The 22,597-nt window shown below is 39.5% G+C and overlaps 1 protein-coding gene across 1 annotated transcript in view; it reads right to left on the bottom strand.

Moving 5' to 3' along the window:
* tmem131 (transmembrane protein 131) overlaps positions 1-22,597 on the bottom strand; it is an 82,772-nt gene that overhangs the window by 22,016 nt on the left and 38,159 nt on the right. The window contains exons 6-27 of the mRNA XM_041791081.1: positions 17,139-17,255; positions 16,924-17,046; positions 12,193-12,273; positions 11,947-12,097; positions 11,776-11,832; positions 11,620-11,681; positions 11,423-11,531; positions 10,210-10,318; positions 9,962-10,115; positions 9,701-9,871; positions 8,582-8,692; positions 6,841-6,975; positions 5,941-6,045; positions 5,758-5,844; positions 5,458-5,610; positions 5,289-5,364; positions 5,090-5,204; positions 3,763-3,901; positions 3,541-3,650; positions 3,380-3,452; positions 2,339-2,490; positions 2,108-2,250 (exon numbers count right to left, since the gene is read on the bottom strand). Of these exons, the coding sequence (XP_041647015.1) occupies positions 2,108-2,250; positions 2,339-2,490; positions 3,380-3,452; positions 3,541-3,650; positions 3,763-3,901; positions 5,090-5,204; positions 5,289-5,364; positions 5,458-5,610; positions 5,758-5,844; positions 5,941-6,045; positions 6,841-6,975; positions 8,582-8,692; positions 9,701-9,871; positions 9,962-10,115; positions 10,210-10,318; positions 11,423-11,531; positions 11,620-11,681; positions 11,776-11,832; positions 11,947-12,097; positions 12,193-12,273; positions 16,924-17,046; positions 17,139-17,255 (2,533 nt within the window). The remainder of the gene's footprint in view (positions 1-2,107; positions 2,251-2,338; positions 2,491-3,379; positions 3,453-3,540; positions 3,651-3,762; positions 3,902-5,089; positions 5,205-5,288; positions 5,365-5,457; positions 5,611-5,757; positions 5,845-5,940; positions 6,046-6,840; positions 6,976-8,581; positions 8,693-9,700; positions 9,872-9,961; positions 10,116-10,209; positions 10,319-11,422; positions 11,532-11,619; positions 11,682-11,775; positions 11,833-11,946; positions 12,098-12,192; positions 12,274-16,923; positions 17,047-17,138; positions 17,256-22,597) is intronic.

Raw genomic sequence — 22,597 nt, forward strand, 5'->3', positions numbered from 1 at the left:
AACCATAGGTAAGGGTTGGAACGAAGACTGACCCGTAAAATAAAAGCTTTGCCCTCCAGCTCAGCTCCTTCTTTACTATGACTGCCCAGTATGCTTCACCAATCCACCTGTCAATCTCACAGTCCAGTCTACCCTCACTTGTAAACTAGACCCTGAGAAACGTGAACTCCTGTTACCTGGGGCAAGACTCCTTTAATACCTGGAGAAAGCAATCCATCTTTTTCTGGCAGAGAACCATGATCTCAACCGCGTAGGTACTGATCCTCATCCCAGAGGTTTTGCAATCAGCTGCAAACTGCCCTAAAGTCTGCTGGGATCACCAAGCCAACAAAATCCATACTAAAACAGCTGAAATTTATACTTGCATTTAAGGCTTTTCCACTTTTTGTTGGGCTTAATTATCTGACAATAAACGCAAATATCTGGGCTCAAATAAGAGGAACTGCACTTTTTTGTTGGTAATGCTACACTGATGATTGCTTTGGAGGCAGAAACCCTTGGCTTTGACTCAAAAAAAAATTGTCACTGCCTGTAAGTTTATTCATATTTTTTAAGTCAATAATTAATATCTTCCTACAAAGTAATGGTGATTTAAAAAATATACGGAAGGTAAAATAAGTGACTGCATAAATATTCACCCCCTTTAAAGTGACTGACCTAATTCAGCAGAGGTACAGCCAGTTGATGCTAGTAGTCTCACGATCAGTGAATTGGGGATCACTGTAGTGCAGTGAATGCACCTCAAGTGATTGCAGTATAAAGACACCTGTGTCTGGAAGATCCAGTCACTGGTAAATCAGTATTCCTGGTTACCATTACACCATAAAGACAAAAGAACACTCCAAACAACTCAGAAAAAAAGGTTTAGTTCAATACATCATCGAGGGAATGGAATATGGCATGTATGTAAATTTGCCTAGATCAGGCTGTCCTCACAAACTGAGTGACCGTGCAAAAAGGAGACTAGTGAGAGAGGCCACCAAGACACCTATGACTACTCTGAAGGAGTTACAAGCTTCAGCAGCTGAGATTTGAGAAACTATTCATACAACAACGTTCTGCACCAGTCAAAGCTTCATGGGTGAGTGGCAAAGACAAAGCCACACAGATTAAATCTTGAATATAGTTCACCACAAGACATGTGGGAGACTCAGTGGTCAAGTGGGAGAAAGTTCTTTGTTCTGATGAGACCAATATAGTGCTTTTTGGCCATCAGTCAAGACACTATGTTTGGCAGACACCAAACACTGCATATCACCACAAACACACCATCCCCTTTGTGAAGCGGGTTGCTGGCAGCATCATGCTGTGGGGACGCTTCTCTACAGCTGGCCTGGAAGGTTTGCAAAGGCAGAAGGTAAAATGAATGCAGCAAAATATAGGAAAATCTTGGAGAACAATCTTATTCAGTCTTCAAGAGAACTTCCACTTGAGAGGAGATTTAGCAAGACAATGACCCGAAGTATACATCTAAAGCTACACAGAAATGGTTTGAAGACAAAAAAGGTGAATGTTCTGAAGTGGTCAAGTAAAAGCCCAGACCTCAATCCAACAGAGAATTTATTGTAGGACTTGAAAAAAGCTGTTCCCAGCTGATCCCAGTGCAACCTGACAGACCTTGAACAGTCTTGCAAAGAAGAATGAGTAAAATTGTAGAGTCCAGATGTGCAAGCCTGATGGAGACCTATTCACACAGACTCAGTGCTGACTGCAGCCAAAGGTGCCTTTACTAAAAACTGACTTGAAGGGGTGAATACTTATGCAGTTACTTATGAACATCACATATCTTTATCCATACTTTTTTCTTTTGTCCTGTCACTTTGTTTAAGTATGCATTGTTGTTTTTGATGTGGAAACATTAGGTTTCCATATCAGTGTGTAAAACCAAAAAGTGAGACCCACAGTCACTTCCTGTTTGGGCTAAAAGAACCAGTTTCTGTTTTGTGTTTGCCTTTTAAAGCTAGTATGTTCAGCCCAGGTTGAGATACGTGATATTTTCAGCGGTGACTTCTGAAACTGTGCTTAAGGGTTGATGGGATAGGGGCTATTTTCATAAACCTTGGGGTGAACATTCATCCGTGTCTTAACCATGTAAATGCAAACTCACTGTCTGTGCAGTCTTTGAGTAGGGCCTCGGTCATCTTGAACCTCAGTGAGCTGCCTTGTCCCGGGGGCTTCCCTGCCACTTTCAGGCTCTCTGTTGTACCTCGGCCATGAAGTAGGATAGTGTCGATCACCGTCAGATTATTCCTGAACACATCATCAATCAAGCGCACAGACTTAGCAAAGAGAAAAAAATTTGTTAAAATAATGCTGTAGTTTTAAAAACTGGCAGTACCTGACTATGAGGAGGGAGGAAACGCTGTGGTTGCTAATGGGTGTGAACCTCACGCTGAACTTTTTGACTTCCCCAGGCAGGAGGAGGAGGTTGTACACAAAGGGTCGGATTGATCCTTCTACGAAGCCCGTACTGCTCTTCATTAGGGACGTCTGCCAAACAAACAGAGACTGTTAGAGACAAACAGCTTCCACATGCTGCTTCAACCACGATAAGTGGACTGTGATTAGCAATGCATTTACACTCTGACCAGCTGATTCTCTGAATTGACCCTTTATTTGCTTTCGTATTGCCAACTGTAGCTAGGCTTCTTCTAGTTAAAAAAACCTTCACCTGGGCCAAGTCTGTCTAGTATGTAGCGTGTAATTGTGACTTTAAAACAAAACCAAGTCAATAAAAAACACTTGCCCAAACAAATGTCATTCTCAATCATTAATTTATAAAAATGTGATCATTAATACCTTGAGTTTATTTGAACACTACCTGATATTCTCCAAAGAGAAAAGTTTCAAAAAGTTAATTATTTTATCATTTTCTGAGTGAAAGACTCTCCATCTAATTTATTTCTAGTTAGTGTAGTGATTAGTCTGAAAGCTATTTTTATCATGAGAAATTGACAATTATAGAACATCGTTATCTGAATTCAAAGCACTTTGAAAAACAAAAACAAAAGCATTTTCCAGGATTTTAAGTGACCATACAAATTCTGAGCATATCTTATGTAACTTTTTCTGTGAAACAAGATCTTTTTTGACAGCTAACATTAGCCAGCACCACTAGCATAAGACATCAGTGACACTTTAGAAAATTTAACAGAAATGTGGAGATTTCTAGGTATATTTATACACCCTACTGTGTCTTTAGCTTTATTATTTAAGGCAAGTTTAGGAAAGAATCTATTGATCACGAATAAAAGCTCGTCAAATTCTTGTGTATTTTGAATCGTTTAAAGTGAGAAGGAATCCAGCAACAAGGGATTTCGTTCAGCCTTGTTAAAGCAACCAAGAAAGGTGGGTCACTTCCTGCATAATGGGCACTCACCTGATTTCTGTGAACCTGAAACTCCAAGGTGTTTGCGTCGATGTTTATGTTGGACAGATTCCCTAATGGAAACCTGAGAGTAAAATCAGAAGAGACCTCAGTCAGACTGATAGTAGGAGATTAAAAAATAAGAACCTGCTTGTTTCAGGTAGATTTCTCACCTGTCAGCTAATTTTCCAGAAAACACTGAGGGGTTCGGTAAAAGTGCCAGGGGGAGAACTTGGACGTAGACGAGGACATCTGCAGGATTTTGCAGAATGACCTCCTCATCCTGCAGAGAAACAGTGAGATTTTTAAAACACAGAACTTTTAACAGCAACTTTAAACATTCCTGCTTATGTTTTAGCACACAGAGTAACAAGAGGCAGACTGTTTGTACTCACAGAGGAGCTGTTTGTGTTGGTCAGAGGGAATGTAATGCGCTGTGAGGAGTTGACCAGTGAGGGCCAGGACAAGTGCGCTGTGACTTTAGCTTGAACGTTTTTCTGAAGGTCTGTGTTGACTTCAAAGACGGCTTCAACCCTTCAGCGAGAAAACAACACATCTCGTGATTCTCTGTAAATAGTTTGTTGGTGCTGAATCCGATTTGGCTGTTAAATTTAATAACCTAAGCCCAAGGAAAATTGACTATACAAAGGCTGAGCATTAACAAGCTTAAGGCAAGTCAAAAGGAGAAAGAAGAAAAAGCAGGATAGAGAGGGAGGATAAATTAGAAAACCAGAAGCATCGACTAAAACCGTTCAGCTTAAAGTGATAATAAAACATTTAAATCTTGTGTCTTTATTCAAGTAGCACCCCGGTCACAAAATTTGACAACACTTCAAATAAAAACTAGTGTTCAATTTTTTAGATTATTTTGTACTGCACTAAGACAACAGACATGCATGATTTACTTTATACAAAGACTGATGGCTTCATAAATAACAAATATCTAAAGATTCTCCTTTCTACTAACCGCAGTAGTTAACATGAGAGCAAAACTCTAGTTCATCCGATTATTTTACTGGTTTGACAGGAAAACAAAGCAAAAGACTTAAGAATTCCTGCCAGCTCCAAGCTCTCTATGTTTGGCTCCACTAGGGTAACCTTGCAAAGCCGATGAATTGTCCAGATTCCCCGTCTAACATCAGGCGGATTCATCTTGCAAAACTTTGGGCTGAAACATCTGTGCTCATCAGAGAAAGACCAAACCCATCAGTGTCATTTGAAGAGAACCCGGCTGCAGAGACGAGGGTTAGTTGTTAAAAGAAGAGCTTTTCTTGGTGGAGCAGATGTTTCTGCTCTCCTGCTGACCGACTCAGGAAAAGAGTTCCATTAAACAAACTGGCTCCACTGATAGTGAACGATAGCAGCTTCCTGTCCAGTTCATATTCCCTGTTATGCTTCCTATTTTATTCAAATGCAGGATTATGGCCTGACGAGGAGGAAAAGCATTTTAAAAGTGGTGCCAAACCCCACTGATGGACTGGTCTGTGTCGTAATGTATTCCAGCGCAACCTGAGCACTCTAAATCTGCTCTTTTTTGTAAAGTAACTTTGGATAACATTTTCCATGAATTGGAGCAATACAAAAAATATTGATTTTTTTTTTTTTTTTCACATTTAGAAAGGCAGAGTCCCTCCTTGGAAGGAGAAGGAAGACGAAAAATTAGGAGAAAGAGAAGAAGAAGGAAAAGTAGGCGCAGAATAGCTAGCCCCTAAATATTCTTACTTGTGTCCTGATCGCTCTTTTAAATCTCTCCACCGTTTGAGGAGTTTCTGGTGAAGATCAACATCAGCGTCCCAGATATCCTCCTGTAACACCAGCCCGTGAGGCTTGGACTCAGCTGTGAAGCAAAAGGAGCGTTTCTTTCATTTTTGTCTCCGGTTCGTAAGATTTTTAACGCAACACTTACTTATAATAAACTTACATTTAAGGACAAATGGCAGCCCCACATAACAGTGATCACCACACTGCAAGCTGGGGTCAAAATAAATATTTGCCACCTAAAAAAATGAAAGAAGAAAATAAGTTTAATGTGGACATAGAGCTGTGTTGTGTCACTGAAAGGTGAACGGATACATGAGACGAGGGGCTACCTTAGATTTACGTCTGGGCTCGAGCTCGTCTTTGTTGTTGCGGAGCCGTTTGTAATAAAACCGTATATCTTCTGTCAGGGAGCGGATCTGCTGGAGTCTTACTTTCTGTGTAAAAGAGCTCTGTATGCTGAAGCTTTGATGAACAACTTTCCCCTAAAGAAAATAATAAAACACACATATACAGACATGTCAGGAGCTGTAACACCTCAGGCAATCAGCAGGAAAGTATGCTCCTCTGCATACGACACCTATCTTATCTGACAACCAGGTGTGAAATCTTTCTGCATGAACACTACTCACTGGGAATGAAGGCGGCAGAATTATGTGTTTTGGAGAGCTGTTTAATGTGCCCACTGCAATGAGAGCTTTCACTGGGATGGTTAATATCTGAGGGGAGAGAAAAAGAAACAACAATGGCAGGATTAGACCAAGTGCTGGCGGTGCTTCTCCTTGAAATTATGGCAGATTTGATGAGTTACCTACCTCGTAATCTGTGGTGATGTGAATGGCTCCATCATACGTGCCCTCCAGCGCCTTTGCCACAAGTGTCACTCTAAATACTGCGTAATAGCCGGATGCTAAAATCACCTGAAGAGACAAACATGCGGGCCTAAGTGGTGCTTTATGCTACAAATGATCAACAGGACAAAGCTGTTCTCCGGGAGTAGGTGTCCTAGTGGTTAAAGGCGCTCCCCATGTACGCGGGCGGCCCGGGTTCGAATCCAGCCTGGGGCCCTCTACCGCATGTCTCTCCCCCACTCTTGACCCTGTTTCCGATTCTATCCACTCTCCTCCTCTATCTAATAAAGGCACAAAAATGCTCAAAAATAAATCTTAAAAAAAAGCTGTTCCCCATCAAGTTTCATCTTTTTATTATGTTTTCTTATAACGCTGCAGTATAGTTGATTTTGAGAACTCTGACTAAGGTTTTATTGACATCATGAAGTATTTTAAGTGGAAACCTCCTCAAATTTGATATTCAACCTAAAATATTTTCAATCTTGCACCACCTATCCTGTGGGGGTGGGGTGGGATTGAGGGCAGAATGTTTTAAATGCAAAAAATACAACAGACAGGCAGTCATATTCTCCAGTGTTGAGCAAATTCAAATTATAATGAGGTAGCTTAAAGTTCTGCTCAGAGATTTAGATGAACTCGTACAGTTATTTTCTAATAAGAATTCTCCTAAAGATTAAAACCAAGACTAAATCCAAATTAGCTGTCAAAATTAACACAGTTGTCAAGAACTAAACCAGAAAAAAACAAACAAAACAGCAGCAGAAACAGTTTATCTGACAAAGAAACCTTTTGGGTCAGGTCTGTGAACTACACTCACCAATATGTAGAAAAAAAAAAGTTTTAAAGGGAAACTTTTCGTCTTACTGTTTTATGTTGAGATGCTGACGTGTTCTGTAGCTCTCTCAGGCGACTCAGAGCCACTGTTGTGTTTCCTTTCTCGGTTTTCAAGAACTCCATGGAAAGGCTGTCTCCTGTAACAAGCCACGACTTTATCTCCAGCTGAAGAACAGAAAACAGTGCAAGAAAGTGTTAAACTCTCCAATGTAAAATTTGAGTGATTTCACACTTGAATTTTTCAGACAATTTATCAACTTTGACAGTTGAAGGGGGAGTGCAAACATTGAAAGGCCTTTGCACACCAGGGGCGATACAAATAAACATCACAAAATAGAATTTTGCCATGCCTGCTGAGTGACCGCTAAAGTCTGCTGTGTTGTTTTTCATTATTCTCTGATATATTGGGATACATGATGATGAAATAATTTCTCTGTGTCATGACCAGTGCTGCTCCCCTTCTTTAGAAAAGGAGGCTAGAGAGGAGGGACAACTTCTCATTTATTCTCTGAATTTAACAATAATAATGGCGAAAATAAGAGCCTACTTCAGGTTCACATGTTTGTGTTACAGGATTGGGCAGTGGAGAAATTTTAGGGAGCTGACTGACCTGGACTGCTGTATGTCTGAGGTAAGAGGAGGAGTTCACAAGCAGCTCCAGCTGCAATAAATCACATTTATTTCATTCATATTACTGAACATGAGTTGGGCTGCCTGTTACCTGTCTTATATCTGCCTCACAACTCTTTCATGATAGGCAATAACAACAACCATTTTAATTGGACAGATGTGCTTTTAGGAAGCAAAACTTTGGAAAATGTTACCATAGTTACCATATATGGCTTTTATGTTTCTTATGCCCCCCATATTTTTGCACACTGAATCGCCCTTACTGGGGACAAATAAAGTTCTTGATTGATTGATTGATTAGCCCAAAAAATTGAAGCCCCAGTTTGCTACGTGATATTAAGCTGCTTGAGTTAAATCTTGGATTGACTGGCTACAGGTTCAAAAAAGTAATAATCATACACGTCCAGCATGCAATATTGCCTTCAAAATATTGAAGGCACGAGGACTTGTTTACATGAAAACGTTCTGATTTGTCTCTGTTTTCATTTTCAAATATTTCCACGTTTAGGCAGCAACGATTTGAAAACAATCTCCGTCTACACAAGACCACAGAAACCTAAAAACGCTGAAGTAAAGTGATTTACTGCACAATAAATCTCTCTTCAACAAGGACAGTTCTGCACAGTCACTGGTTTTCATGTGTTTTTGTCATCATGATAACACTTGTTCAACCTTAACACAGAAGTTTCATTCCTGTCTCCTTCATCAGCTGCCGATGGAGGAGACACAAGAGTCTACGGGCTGAAGTTTCTGTGTTAAAACTTCAAAGATAAAGGCCAGATCATTTCCAAGAGCCAAATATATTTGGAAAAAAAGGGGAAATAGAGATATCATTCTGAGAAAGCTCTTCTCTTTCCAGCTGTCCTCATGAACAGGAAGTGCTGAACCTTATGAGAAAATTCATGAGAAATTAAAGGCTGTAGGAGCTGAATTTGTCTGTTATGACAAGACTGATCTTGCAAAGCATTTTTTGTGTGTATACAAGCCATTAAATTTCTCTGCCTGTAAACAGGGCCCAAGTCAGTGCATTCAAAAACTACCTAATGAAGTGTCATACAGTGGACCTGTGTGTGCTGAGTGGTTAACAGGAACGAGAATCAACACAGCACATACTGACATGCAGCATACTGTGTGATCTCACCTCTATGGGATTACTGTTGACCACCACAAATATGATGCTGCTGGTGTCTGTGGCGCTGCGAACACCAAAGTCCAGCAGGTTCTCCTTCAGACTGGGCGGCAGGACCAGAGGCTGTTTACACAGGGAGAAGTGAATCATCATATTAGACATGCTTAACAAAAACTCTGACATCTACTCCACCCTACCAGGAAAGACGAAGTGGTGACACATTTAGTCCAAATTTAGGCACAGGAAAATGCTTGTATTTGGAAATATGGGTCCAATTTTCATACATTCTTTGATCTAAAATACATGGAAAGATACACTTTCACTGTGCTCCAGTAGATGGGAATTTCTAAACTTAAGGGAGTAAGGCATTCTTTATCAGGATTCCTCTAAACTTTTAAAAATCAGACCAAAACTGTTAAGACATTTTCAAGGCTTGAACATTTTGAAAACCAATATATTTTTGTGCACAACACAAGATCGAAAAATAAAATGTGAATACAATTTTTCAGTCCACAGGACCAGGGCTGAATTTTCTGATTTAATGTTCTGCTTATGAAATGTGAAATATAAGAATGCACATTTTTGTCTGTGTACACCCAAATTTGGAAATTCTAGCAACCATGCTTGTTTCTTCCTCTTCTTTTTACCTAATCTCCTACTCTCTTACTAAATCTACCTTTTCTTCCTTCATCCACCTCTCTCTTTTTCATCTCCTTCAGTCCCACTGTGGCCCCAAAACAGTTTAAGCAGATGACAGTTCAACATGAGTCTAGTTCTTCACTGAAATACTATCATCTGCAAACCTATAATTAAAATCATGTAAAGTTGATTGATACCAAAACACCTTTAAGTCAATGTGCAATCTAAAATCAAAAACCTCTCACAAGAAAAAATAAGACTTAAGGTTCCACAGGGGTCCTGTCTTTGTGCTCTGCAGTGTACAATCACATATAAAAAACCCTGTTTCAGTGATCTCTGCATGTGTAGAGCAGTGCTTTATAAAGACTGCAGACTTACAGTGTATCGGTTCATTTTCTCTTTGTGCAGTTCCACCTTTACAGAAAATAAATGGCCCACATATATTACAATGTATTCTTTCTTAAAATAGCTTCATGTGTATTGATTGCATACCTCTAAGAAGCCTGTGTAAGCTCTGACAGGCAGATGAAACTTTGATGCGTTTGTGATAAGCAGGATGTTGCTGTCGATATGAATCGAGGGTCTGACTGGCCGGAAGAGGAGGGAGAAGATGTAGCGTGACTCGTGTGGAGGAATAACGATGGGTGCGCTGAAGTTCTGTACCTTAAAAACAAAAACAGAAATATACCCGTCATACTGACTAACATTTAAATATCATTAAAAGTTCTCTCTAAGTGTTCTGCTGACGCTCACATTAAACATGGTTTTGGCTTCTTCTGGCAGCGACACGTTGTGTATGCAGATAGCGAAGCTGAAGGCGTTCGTGAGAAAGATGGGTCTGTCCACGGGGTCCACTGGGCTGTCCCTGATGTGGAACAAGGTCGCTGTGTGGTCAAAGCCCAGGTAGCTGCAAAAGGACATAAGAGAGCAAAGAAATCCTTATAGAACCTTTATTCTCTCATATAACACACACTCTTCATGATATCCAAAGAATTACTCACCCTTCTAAAACCTCTGCCTGGTATGGGATTTCAAGCTTGGAGTATGTCTTTTCTTTTGCTTTAACTGTTATTTTTCCAGAGGACTGATAAGATCTTCTCGCTTTCGAGGCTGCAATGGAAAAAAAAAAAATCAAACAGCTGATAGTTGCCCAGTAAAAGAAGACAAGAATCCACAAGAGGAAGTTATGCAACATTTAACCAAAAAATGTTAAAAACCACCAGACCATGTGCATGATGAAAACTGTTAGAGGTAGAGTCAGGATCAGTTTCAAGAAACAGACACCATTTATTTTCAAAGAAGAGTGAAATTTCAGCTCTGATATGTATATGTTTCTAAAAGTATACATTTAGAAATACAAAACTAATTATAATTTTTGTAGTTAATGTGAGGTTTTGGTGCAGCATGTCATCTCAGACAATAACAAAAAAGTGCAGTGCCTATAAATAGTATTCACCCCCTTGGATGTCTTAACCTTTTATTGGTTTTAATAAATCAATCACAGTCGATATAATTTGGCTTTTTTTTTTAATTTAAGAAAACATGACAGAAAGTCTTCTTCAACGTCAAAGTGAAAAGAGATTTCTAGAAAGTAATATTTTCACCCCCTTAAAGTGACTGGCCAAATTCAACAGACATCCAGCCATTTGGTGTTAGTAGTCTCACAATAGGTGAAATGGGGATCACCTGAGAGCGGTGAATGTGTCTCAAGTGACAGCAATATAAAGACACCTGTGTCTGGAAGGTCCAGCAACTTGTTAATTGGTATTCATAGCTGCTAATACACCATGGAGACAAAAGAACACTCCCAACAACTCAGAGAAAAGATGAGGCTGTTGTCACAAACTGAGTGACCGTGTAAGAAGGAGACTAGTGTGAGAGGCCACCAAGACATCTATGACTACTCTGAAGGATGTAGAAGAATTGCAGTAAGCCTGACTGAGACCTATCCACACAGATTCAGTACTGTGTGCACCCAAAGGTGCATGTACTAAATACTGACTTGATGGGGGGAATATTTATGCAATCATTACATATTTTTTATTGAACTGACATGACGTTGTCGAAATGTGTTTTGACTTTGACAAACGTTTTTTGTAAAATTCCTTTAAATTAAATTTTATGTATTTCTTTAAAATTATATTGACCATGATTGATTGATTGCCCTGATGACGTAGTTTAAGTGCATTTTACTGGTGTCAACCTCATACTTACCATCAAAACTTATACTTGCAACTTTGGTATATCTGCTCTCTCCTGCTTTCAGCGTCACTGCTTTGAAGTCTATTGTGACGGCTTCGTTTGATGGCGTTGTCCGTATACTCTGTGAAGCATAAACAAATGATAAAGTTACATGAGGTGTAATATGCTGTAGCTGTGTATGGGTTTTTAAAAGCATCAAGGTTACGCACTGTTATTGGTACGTCTTTTGTTCCTGAATTTAAAAGGTGTAGGTTCAGCATTTTTGGACGATCTGAAGGAGAAAAGAGGACAAAGACAAAGTAAATTAAAAAAAACACTGAAGAAGACAAAACTGTTTGATGGAGCTTCTTTGAAGGACTTACTACCTTGTGAGCGCAGTGTACCAAAGTCAAGCATCTCTGTGGAGGAGTAAATACCAGGGGCTGAAGGAATAGAAGAAAAGGGGGGGGTGTTTATCAAGCAGAGAAAATACTTGGAAAAAGAATGCTGAAATACATGTAAAGGTGATATAAATTCACGAAGGTTGGGAGGCTCACCTGATGTGACTTCCACCTCTACAGGGAGGATGATGAACTGGTCCTCGTTTGGAGCGTTGGTTTTGATTCTGATGAAAGCTGTGTGGTTGTCAACATCTCTTGATGAGAAGCTGGCTCTCATCACCCCCTTCGTCTCGAATGGGGGAATCTCCTGTAGGGAAGAAGGTCAGGGGGGCAGTTACTCGACTGTCTGCCATAAGGCTTGAGAGAAAGGTTCAAACAAAACCTCAGCGGCGTTAAACAGACCCATAATTTCACTGTGCCTCCTTGTTGACCCGTGGGAAGCTCTAGATGTAGATCTCCTCCACTGGAGTACATCTCCACAACCTGAAGAAGGATGCAGTAACAGGATAAGACCAGTAAAAGGGGCGCAAAAGTAGCCTTTCCTAAATAAGGGGGGGCAAAGATCTCAAGGGGGGCAGGACTCTGTCTCCTCTGACATTGTCAAAATCAGATGTACAGATATATTTACTTAAAACCATGATTAAAAATAAAATGTGTTAATGCCAATTATCCTATAAGTTTTGTGCAAAAAGCAGAGATTATTAAGTCGTATATTAACAAGAAATCAAACTCATAGTTTCAGAGTTTGAAAAGATGAACATTTACAAGAAAAAAATGGAAAATTTCCAAGTTAAAAAGTCATACACAGAGATCTGTGGGTAGGCCTATTTCCTCCTCACCTATTTCCTAAAGGCACTTCAAAAAGGCATTCCTGCTGACCGCATGGTGATATGAGACACTGTTCAACAGTTTACAAAGGAAAAAAGGCCTCAAAGTTGAGGGTTGGTTCTACTTTCACTATGAGAATAAGTGCAGTCAACAAAATAGAAAACGTGTCAGCTGATCAGGCTGTAGTTGGCTGCTAGGTCCCCCTGTACACTGAATGACAAACAACGCATTATCAGGCTGATAGTTAGCCCAGGGAAATGCTAGTTAGGTTAAAAACCTTAGTATTCACACATCTAGCTTGCTTTAAAAAATAGGACACTTTAAAGAGTTTTGTGCAGGAGGGACAAAACCATATCAACTTTGAGGCTTAATCCAAACTTCTAAGATTAAGTTGCACACCTGAGGCTATTTTTCATAAAGCCTCCTGAACACAAAGACTTGCTCTATTGATAAAATTCTAAGAAGATTCTTGAAACCATGATGTTTTCTAAGGGCACACTCACACTAGACAATCCTTATCATGCCCAAGCATGCTAGAGCCCAGAAGGTCTGGTTTGTGTGAGCAGTGTGAGTGCTCCATATTGCACTGAAGCATGGTTAACGTTTTTTGTCCCTGGCACGGATTGAAGAGGTGGACTTCAACATGGTACTATTGCTCATGCACTCGCGTGCAATATGTCCATAAGGAATATCCAATACGAGTGTTCGTGTGGACAATCATCTTAAACAACAGCGAGAGAGCTCAAAGGACCAAAACAACTCAAAATGAGCCACCAGGTGAGTAGGCCTGCTGTCTTGTTGTTGGTGTTTTTCTCCATAGGGCTGACTCCGTGATTAAAGGCTCTTCATAAGAACAGACTATTGCACAAGAGCACATTTTAAACCTTAAAGGTTGTTTATGTTCAAAATATGGCTTTTCTTTTTTAATAAACCAAATAGAGCTATGAAAAGTTTCTTTCACCCCCTTACTAATACTTGCTCTGATAATGTTTCAGAATCAATTCACTAACCCTTGGACTCCTTGTAAAGGATTTTAAGCCAAGTTAGGAGCCTCTGAAGGGATTCTTAGAATGTTTATGAATATGGGGCCCTGGGGCCGATTTCACAAAGCCACCCAAGTTCAAAGAGTCGCTCCTATTGATGAAATTCTAAGAAGGTTCTTGGACCCATAACAGTTTTTTTTACATTTTCTTTAAATACTCCTTCAAAGTTAAGATGAGACCCTGGTACAGATAAAAAGACATTTGCAAAGCATATTAGTCACTCTGAGAGAGTACCTAAAGGGGACAAATGTAAGGAGTGGTGAGTAGGACTTTAAAAGGAACCCTGCATGTTAAGACATGTTCATGCTTTAAATAACATCAGTGCCCTCTATATGTATGTTGTATAAAGAAAAACACTAGATTTCTACATTTCTGTGTAAATACAAATACATTCACATGTTAGCTGCCATTTTTGTGCAATGCTCTCTGGGTAGTGGTGCCATATGGCTGCACTGTACTTCCAGCATCTTTTGGGTTGTACTCACTAAATCTACAATACAGTAACACTAACTTCCTCAGTGTCCTCCCTGCTGCAAATGCACATTGAAAAGGACGGCACTCCATAGGAAGAAGAACAATGTCGTCATTAACATCTCTACCTTCCTGTGTAACCTGACACGCCAGATAGACCGTTTCATACATCCAATGCATGGATATATTTCACATTCATCTGGGAAACTTCCCATACAAAGTGTTTAGAAAGGGCGGGACTTTTCAAAAAATTCTCATAAGGAGATTGGACAAACATTCTGTCTATCACATTCATGATGGGCCAATCAGAGCAAAAAGAAAAATATGAGGTAGCAGGCATGCACAGCTCTGGTAGTAACTTGAGCTCAACAGACAGATGCTGACGTAGTTTATCATCAGTGGAGATTAAAAACCTCAGAGAAGCTTTCAGGGCTGTTTTTCATTCTTGATTTAATAAAGAAGTGTGGTTCAGTTCAGATATATCTGCAGCTACACTATAGCTACATCTGAGCTAATTGCTACTCCGGTGGTAGCTATTGCTACCCGCTTCCAGTACAACTGAACCACGTCCCAAAGCTATTGCCTCATCCTCCTCAGATGATGCTGATTGGTCAGGTCTGTTTTCAGACCGGGCTCAATCGTTTCAGATTGGAGCTTTGCAAGATGGTTCTGCCTGATGACATCTGGCACCTGCGCAGCTTCTCTTGCCTTAGCTGTGCATGTGACACTACTCGGCCAATCAGATACCTCACTCAGATGAGACACTACCAGTGAAGACAGCAGGTGTTTGAGCAGCCAACAGCTGCAGAGAAGCACAGAGAAGTTTCAGAAACACAGCAGAGGAAGTGAGTTAGGGAAGAGTAGAGACACTGAGCTTTAAAATAAGAAAAGATGACAACAAAAACTTCTTAATCAGGATATATGTTCATCCCTCTCACAGGCGAACAAAAAACAGCATTCCTCGTATACTTTAATACAGTCACTTTCATCACATGTGGTCAATTCAAACATTGCTATGAGTCAAAGCACTAGTTTCTGAACAACCACACTGACATCAGATCTGAAGAAGTGGAAAATAAACAACCTTTGAGCCTGATATGATCAATGGAGACCTGATTTCAGGTCAGATTAAAACTTTTAACGTGATGACTAAGTGGTAAAGATAGAGAAAAGCATATATTAAAGCTGTTTAATGGTTAGAGATTTTTTAAATTTAAAAATTAGCTTTGAAAATTGACATATCTAGGAAACAAGAGAGGGTAAAACCAACAACAGCTTTTTTATGTGAACTAGGCCTCTTTGAGAGCTGTCTGTAGATAGCCTATTTTGTATTTAAATAGCCTACAAAGCTTCTTTTACTTGGAAAAATTTATTTTAATAATAATTTATTGGTACTGTTACATTATTAGAATTGTATTATTACCTCCAGTTCATAAAATGTTGTTTTCAGAGCTTTTCAAGTACTAGACCGTATGAGGGCATGTGTCCATAGCTAGCTTTTTTAATGCTGGCAGCGCTTATTTTTAATTCAAAACCAATGTAGTCCAGCATTCTGAGCACTCAGCGCCCTGGGGGGAATAGCACCCTCAGCATCAGATCTTTTTGTCACCATGCTAAACTCTCAGGCCCCTTTTAGGGCTTTTTAGTTCCATGTTTTGCTCTCACTTTGGCAGTTATCGTGCTAAGATGATGATATTTGACAAAGATGTTCATTTTTTAATACATTTTGGAATTTCAGCATCCACACTTTGTCGATGGAATTTTTCACTGTGTAGACAAAAAATGCACACTCTCCCTCTTGGAACCCTTTCAGGCCACATTGACAACCATTAAAACCACTTATTTTCATTCTACTGCCGTTGCAATACAGATGAAAGAAGTCTTGTTAATTCTTCTGTAATTCAGCCATTCAGAGATAAAAATAGTCTCGCCACGCTCTCTCATCCCTGTTTCTGACTCTATCCACTGTCCTCCTCAATCAAATAAAGGCACAAAAAGTCCAAAATAAATCTTTAAAAAAAGAAAACTGTTTAAATCAGGAAGGAGTTCTGACAATAGCGGAAGAAAAACCGATCTGACTCGGATTTCTTCGTCTTTTCTCAGGGGTACTTTTCAGGTCTGCAATTGCTGCCTGTGTCAGAACAGGATTCCCTTGCACTGTCCACATGTCTTTTTGTCTAACTGGACCTTTGATGACCCCCTGCTCTAAACTATATTGAAGAAAATACTAACATAGCTGGAATGCTCTCTATCCAATTTCTGCTTGTGTTTTCATCGATTATAAACACAGTGAAGAGATAGCAGAAACTCTAAATGTCAGAAAGTCCAGCAATGACATTGTAGTCTTGTTTTATTCTCTGTGTTGACAATTAGACCTACTTTTCATCAGAGTTTTTTTATCACCAAAGATCTATGTTTAGCTAGTATTAGTCTTGTCTTCCCCATGGAAAAAGTCCACAAAAACTAACACTGGTAAGGATGTGCGTTTCCAGGTCTTTATTAAAGCTTTATGTTCCTCTTAACATTGGCATCAACAATCAATGTTTCATGGTTTGTTGATTAATACTTTTCACTCTTTTATTGAGTTTCTTTTGCCCTTTGTCATGATGCATCTGATGTTTTGTGTGAAGTATTTTTGCCTCCCTTTGCTGCTGTAATGTGCTCAGTAACTTAATTAACTGTATACATTAGCTTGCCTATTAGCACAAACACTACCATGATGCAGCAGTTCAAGACAGTAACAAAACAGGAGGAAATCAATTCATTAGTGATCATGAAAATATGTAATTACCTGCAGTGGTTCACTGTAGGGGTTGTGGATGTGTATTAGAGGTGAGAAGCTGCTGTTTACTGGTACTCGAGCCCCGATGAAGGGCCGAAGCCTGTATGGGTTTGGGATACCGACCCCAAAAACCTTCAACAAACAGAGGGAGGTACATGATTATTTACTTTTTTGCAAGTGCTTGCTATCAACTCACCTTTGTTTTAAAGAAACAGGTCATTTACCTGGTATGTAAACACTCCATGATGTGATGTATTAATAAATAAAGTGTTTTCTACATTCCCAACTACTCGAGCAAGAAACACAACGTCAAACGATGTGTTTCCTCCAGGTGGAATTATCTGTAGAAAGACAAGATGAAAGGAGTGAGCAAAATTATCTCTGCTGCAGTATAACACATATCAACAATGCCATACAAAAAAATCAATACATTGACAAATTTGAATGACATAAATTGATGTAAACCTCCTAAAACCTTAAAAATTATGAAAAAAAATCATACTGTGAGCCACTACAAAAACATCACAGCCACTCTCTAACTTGGTGACTGTTTAGTGGTTCCCGACCCTCAATGATCTGAGCTTTTTCTTGTAAGTTAAGTCACAAGCAGAAAAAGCTGCAAAAATGAACACTGTGATACTTTTATCATGCACTGAAACTTCAGGCACGTTATCCATTAACAGCACAAATAAGAACAGAACAGACAGTTTTTGTGTCATCTCCTGCTGCAGAACATTCGACCTTTCAGATAGTGAAGGGCAGGAGAAAGACAATGTGTAACAGTGTTAGAAATTCACTCATCGCCAGATAAAGTGTTGATGGTGGTACACCAGCGTATTATAGGAAAGCTAAGCTCTAATGAGCACATTACTCATTTATTAGGATGGATTATTTTAGTCTGGAACCTTCTTCAAACAGGAAACACTGCACACACTGTGGTTATTCTGTTTCTGAAGAATACCTATCTATATATATGTGAACACAACCTGTTCTAATACACTAAAAAAGCCTGCTTCCTTTATGTTTGCATATTTTCTAAAAAGTGGAAAATTGATTGCATGGTTTGCCTTCAGTTCACTCAGTGATTTGGCTTTAGCTTTCATTCCTCTGCTTCTAAATTAAAAAGAGTCTCTAAACTCAGGTAGTCATGACACCAGAAAATTAAACTCTGACATGATTCTTGTTCAAAAAAACAATACTGATGCTTGTTTCAGTACCACAGTGACAAAAGCAGAAGTCTACAGCAGCCAATTTGGCATTGTTCTTCTTCTTGGTTATCAAAAATTGCAAGGAAAGTTTTAAATGGAAAGAAATGATTGCCACTATTTTGTCTTATTTAAAAGGTATGTAGGAGTTTGCCTGTAATTCTAGATGGATTCATTTCTCTCCTATACACCTGTCTTATGAGGGAGATATTGTTAAAGCTATTGTTAAAGCAGATATTTTATCATTTAAGACTTCAAGGTATCAAAAAGAATCAAAGTATAGAAAAGTCTAGCAGCTAGGGCCAACATTGTCAGAAGGTTGGTCAATGAGCTCTCACTCGAAGACAGTTGGTGCAGAAGGAAATGGAAGTGGTTCCTTTAAACCCTTAAAAACCTAGCGCATCACTGACACACTTTGCATTACCATAATCACACAACTGTTTGTCATTGGAAAAATTCAAAGTGTAAGCAGAGAAATTGTACTTCACAGCCAACATGTGGTTATTACCATAATTTCACCTTTTTTTCAGGGTTGATAGTTATTGTTCTAAAATAATACAAAAACGATTATCTGAAGTTATAAGCCCAAAACACACTGGTGCCGGCCTGTTGTGTCACGTCAAATGGCGCACCTCAGTTGCCATCCCTAGCAGACAACGGTCAAACTCCCCAGCAGCAACAGCACGACCAGGTGCTTGGGGCTCGCCTCCCTGCCTTACCAGGTAAGTAAAAAAAAAACAAAAAAACAACAGAGGCAGTGGTTTTTCACCAGTAGCCGAGGCCTCCCACTTATTCTACAACAAAAGATGGTGCAAAATGTACTGTTGGGTCATTTTCACACCTGATAGTCCGGGGGACTCGGTCCGTTTTGGAACGGAAATGGCCACATTGTTGCACTTTCCTTTGGTTTGGTTCGCATTCACACTGCTCTCTAGGTCAAACGGACCAAACCGTCTGAACACCTACAACCTCTGCCCACTAGGGGCGCTGTCACCACGATCAAATGGCAACCAAGAAGAAAAGAAGGCTTCCTCCGGTCTTTTCTTCCACTAAAAACACACAATTTACGCTGTCTTGTGGTTTCTGGTCTTGCATTGCGGCATTATAAGCAGTCAGCAAGGTGGTGAGCTGTCCAGCATGTTGTCCTTTACATGAGACAAATAAGCACGGACTACGATGTGTTGCTATGGCTACACAGATGCCAAGCAAGGTACCGACATGCATTTGAGCATATCAAATCACATAGAAATCCATACATCATTACGCTTTATGCCACTTCCTGCCTTTGGTTTACAAGTTGGTCCGCTTTGCATTCATGTCTCTAACGAACCGCACCAGGGCTCATTTGGAAGCAGACTGAGACCCCCTGTTTTTAAGCGGACCAGAGTCCGCTTGTTTGGTCCGCACCAGAGTTTGTGTGAGCTTTCACACCACTCTAAACAAACTGGACTATCCAGGAAAATGGACCACAGTTCGTTTAAAGCGGACCAAACAGCTCTGGTGTGAATGCGCCCTTAGAGCTGCTACTTCAGCAGCCAAGACAGACCAAACAGCTGTTCTCTCAGGGAAAACACTCCGTCAGCCGTGGCCGGCCACACCAGGAATAGAGCAGTGGTGTAAAGTGCTGCCGCCTGTGTCGGTTCGTCAGTAAAAAATAATGTTGCAACCATTTGGATGCATGTTGGACGGTGTGTCTGGTTGTCCCTGAGTCGACTGTTATTTAAGTATTCATAATGTGACTTAAAATAATTCAAAGTGCTGCAAAAAGCTGGTTATATTCATTTTTGAGTTTATTTGGACTGTTTTTCAAGATGCAATGAGGACACTCTCAATGATAACGTTGATCTAGATGTAATGGGTAGGGGTTTTTAACTCTCTTTTTCCTGAACCAATCACAAACAACTTAGAAGTTACATGATGCATTTTTCTAAAAAGAAAAAATATTTGGAAGTAAAGGGTTCCGAAAAGTGCTCCATTTGCTCTCGCTATTAAAGACTAGAATAATCTTCAATGTCCTTGTTTGACACCATAGATTTGTATCTTTCTACAGAGTGCTACTGTCTGTTTATTTAAATTTACTATTTTGAATCACTTTTAGGAGAATTTTTACTGTGATTGAAAGACCAGAAGAAGCATGCTTATGCTGCACACTGTAAGCCACATGCACCATGTGCATTTCATTGGCATTGATTTTAAAATGTTATTGATCACTTGTAAAGCTTTAACTGGCCACACTCCAAATTACATAAAACATGTATTGACCTCCTGTGTGCGTGCTGGGTATTACAAGAGATGGCTGGATGCACGTCTGCTGGACATTGCCAATCCTGACATGTGGCCATAGGTGACTAAAGGACAATAATGACAGCCTCTTTTCCTATTTTAATCAGACCTGATCTATCATCAACTTCTTTCTACTTCCTCCATTGAAACTATTTGTACAGGGATAATAAATCCACGGTGTGTATCTGTGCTGCTTCTGATTCTGTTGTTTTATCTTCTGTTGTTTCAGGGAAATCTGTGGAGCTGAGTGGCCTGATGTTTCCGTCTCACACCTCAGGTTTGACTTTGACCCCTTTCTGAGCGTCATCACCCACTCTCTCCTCCAGATGTCCAACTCTATAATCTATCCTGTCTCTATAATAAAGGAATAAAAAAGTCATTGGATAAAATACATCAGGAAATGAATTTACAGCTTACCTATCATTTTAAAAAGTTTTATTATATATACAGACAAAGTAAAGATAGGGAGAATGTGTTTTTCATACATTTACTCTCCTTTAAGGTTTTAATAGAAGTGCATTGTCTCTTTGACTTTTAGAAAGAGTAATGAGTATATACAGAGCCCTTCAGAAACAGACAGAAACAAAAAAACGCTCTCCGAACAGAAATCAGTTCATACACTTGTTGGAAATGTTGCCCAATAAATTATGAAGCCTAAAAGCAGGCCAATCTGCATCAAAGCAGGTTATTAACTATTAAGTAACTCATCTCATTTGACCTAAATTATTGGTGCCAGTTGATCATAATGCCAAAGAAACTAAACCAAAGATGTCCTTGGTAACATGTTTTTTTAACCTCCAAGTAGATGTATAAAGAGGCATACTGTGACAGCAGACTGGAGCCTTCAGGCTGTTATCCTACACCAAAATGACTTCCCTCCCACTGTACATTCTTGTGAACGAGAGTACCTGTTTGCTTCAAGTTTGAAACCACTGTTTCACTGTTGTATTCACAATTGACTTGCTTTTTACTTTGATTTTTGCTGCTTCAATAACAGAAACAAGTGACAGAAGGTTTAGTATCATTTCCACCACCACCATCTGAGTTTGATTTGACTGGATTTAGATGTTGCTTAGCCTTTTGTACACCATCCAAATAAGCAAACTAACAAACAGGGAGGAAGAACGAGCAACTCTTTCCAGGTGATGTTTCACAAAATAACACACATATCAACATCAAGGGTTAGATAAAATAAAATGAGGCAAAATCAAATATCAACACAGCAAAATATCATCTTTCTGATGCGTGATGTGGGTGCAAAATATCTAAGTAAAAATAGTGCACTATGATCAGCGTTCTCTACCAATTTGGCAAAAAGGCCACTTTTACATGGCTAATCATGGTGGTAGTAACATATGAGGGTAGCATGAATAGAAGTCGACTGGCCAAGGAAGACAGTAGGATTAAAGAAGAAAACAAAGACAGTGTGAGATTTGTGAACAGAGACTATGAACAACTTTATTTCAAACCAGAATTAAAACAGTGTCCAATACGGCCCGATAGGTAGAAGTAATACTTGTATATCTCTACCCCTTTCTCACTTCTCATATTATTTCAACGAATCCACAAATAACTTTAGGACTAAAGACTCAGAGGGATATTGCAGTATTTTTGGAAATGGGTTGTATGATGTACTCAGCATTAGTAGTGGCATTAGCCCCCCAGAGATTTCAGTGTGAGTTGACATTCAAGTATGAAGCTAGGTTGTAAAGTGCTACGGAGAGGACTTTTTAGTTTTCTTAATCATTATATGACTCTACTACAAATAGAGTTTGTTTTTTCCAATGCTGGTGTCAAAGCAATACTGTTTAAAAGGTGCCAGTGCCCAAATGGTACCTAAATCAATACTTTTAAGTGAAAAAAAGTGTTTTAAAAGCCAGCAGCTGAATAAAAGTTGTCTCGGTATTGAAAATGATTCAGATACAAGATGCCAAGTGAAAAAATAAGTAAAGGAAGCAGGTGTAACTTCTTCACATAACTTCTTTTTTGTCTTTCCTTTGGAATGACAGAATCGTGTTTTGGTGGTGAGGTACCGAAATGAAGCACCAAAATCTGTCTACTAATTTGGAAATCAGAGGAGATATTTCACAAGCTGGGTTTCCATGGTTATTCGCAAAATAAAAGTGATATTTCTAAGTACAATTGCGTTTTGAATGTGTTTCCATTGAAGGGAGTTTTGGGCATGAGCCTGGCAA

This window comes from Cheilinus undulatus, linkage group 7 (assembly GCF_018320785.1).
Source record: "Cheilinus undulatus linkage group 7, ASM1832078v1, whole genome shotgun sequence".
Lineage (NCBI taxonomy): Eukaryota > Metazoa > Chordata > Actinopteri > Labriformes > Labridae > Cheilinus > Cheilinus undulatus.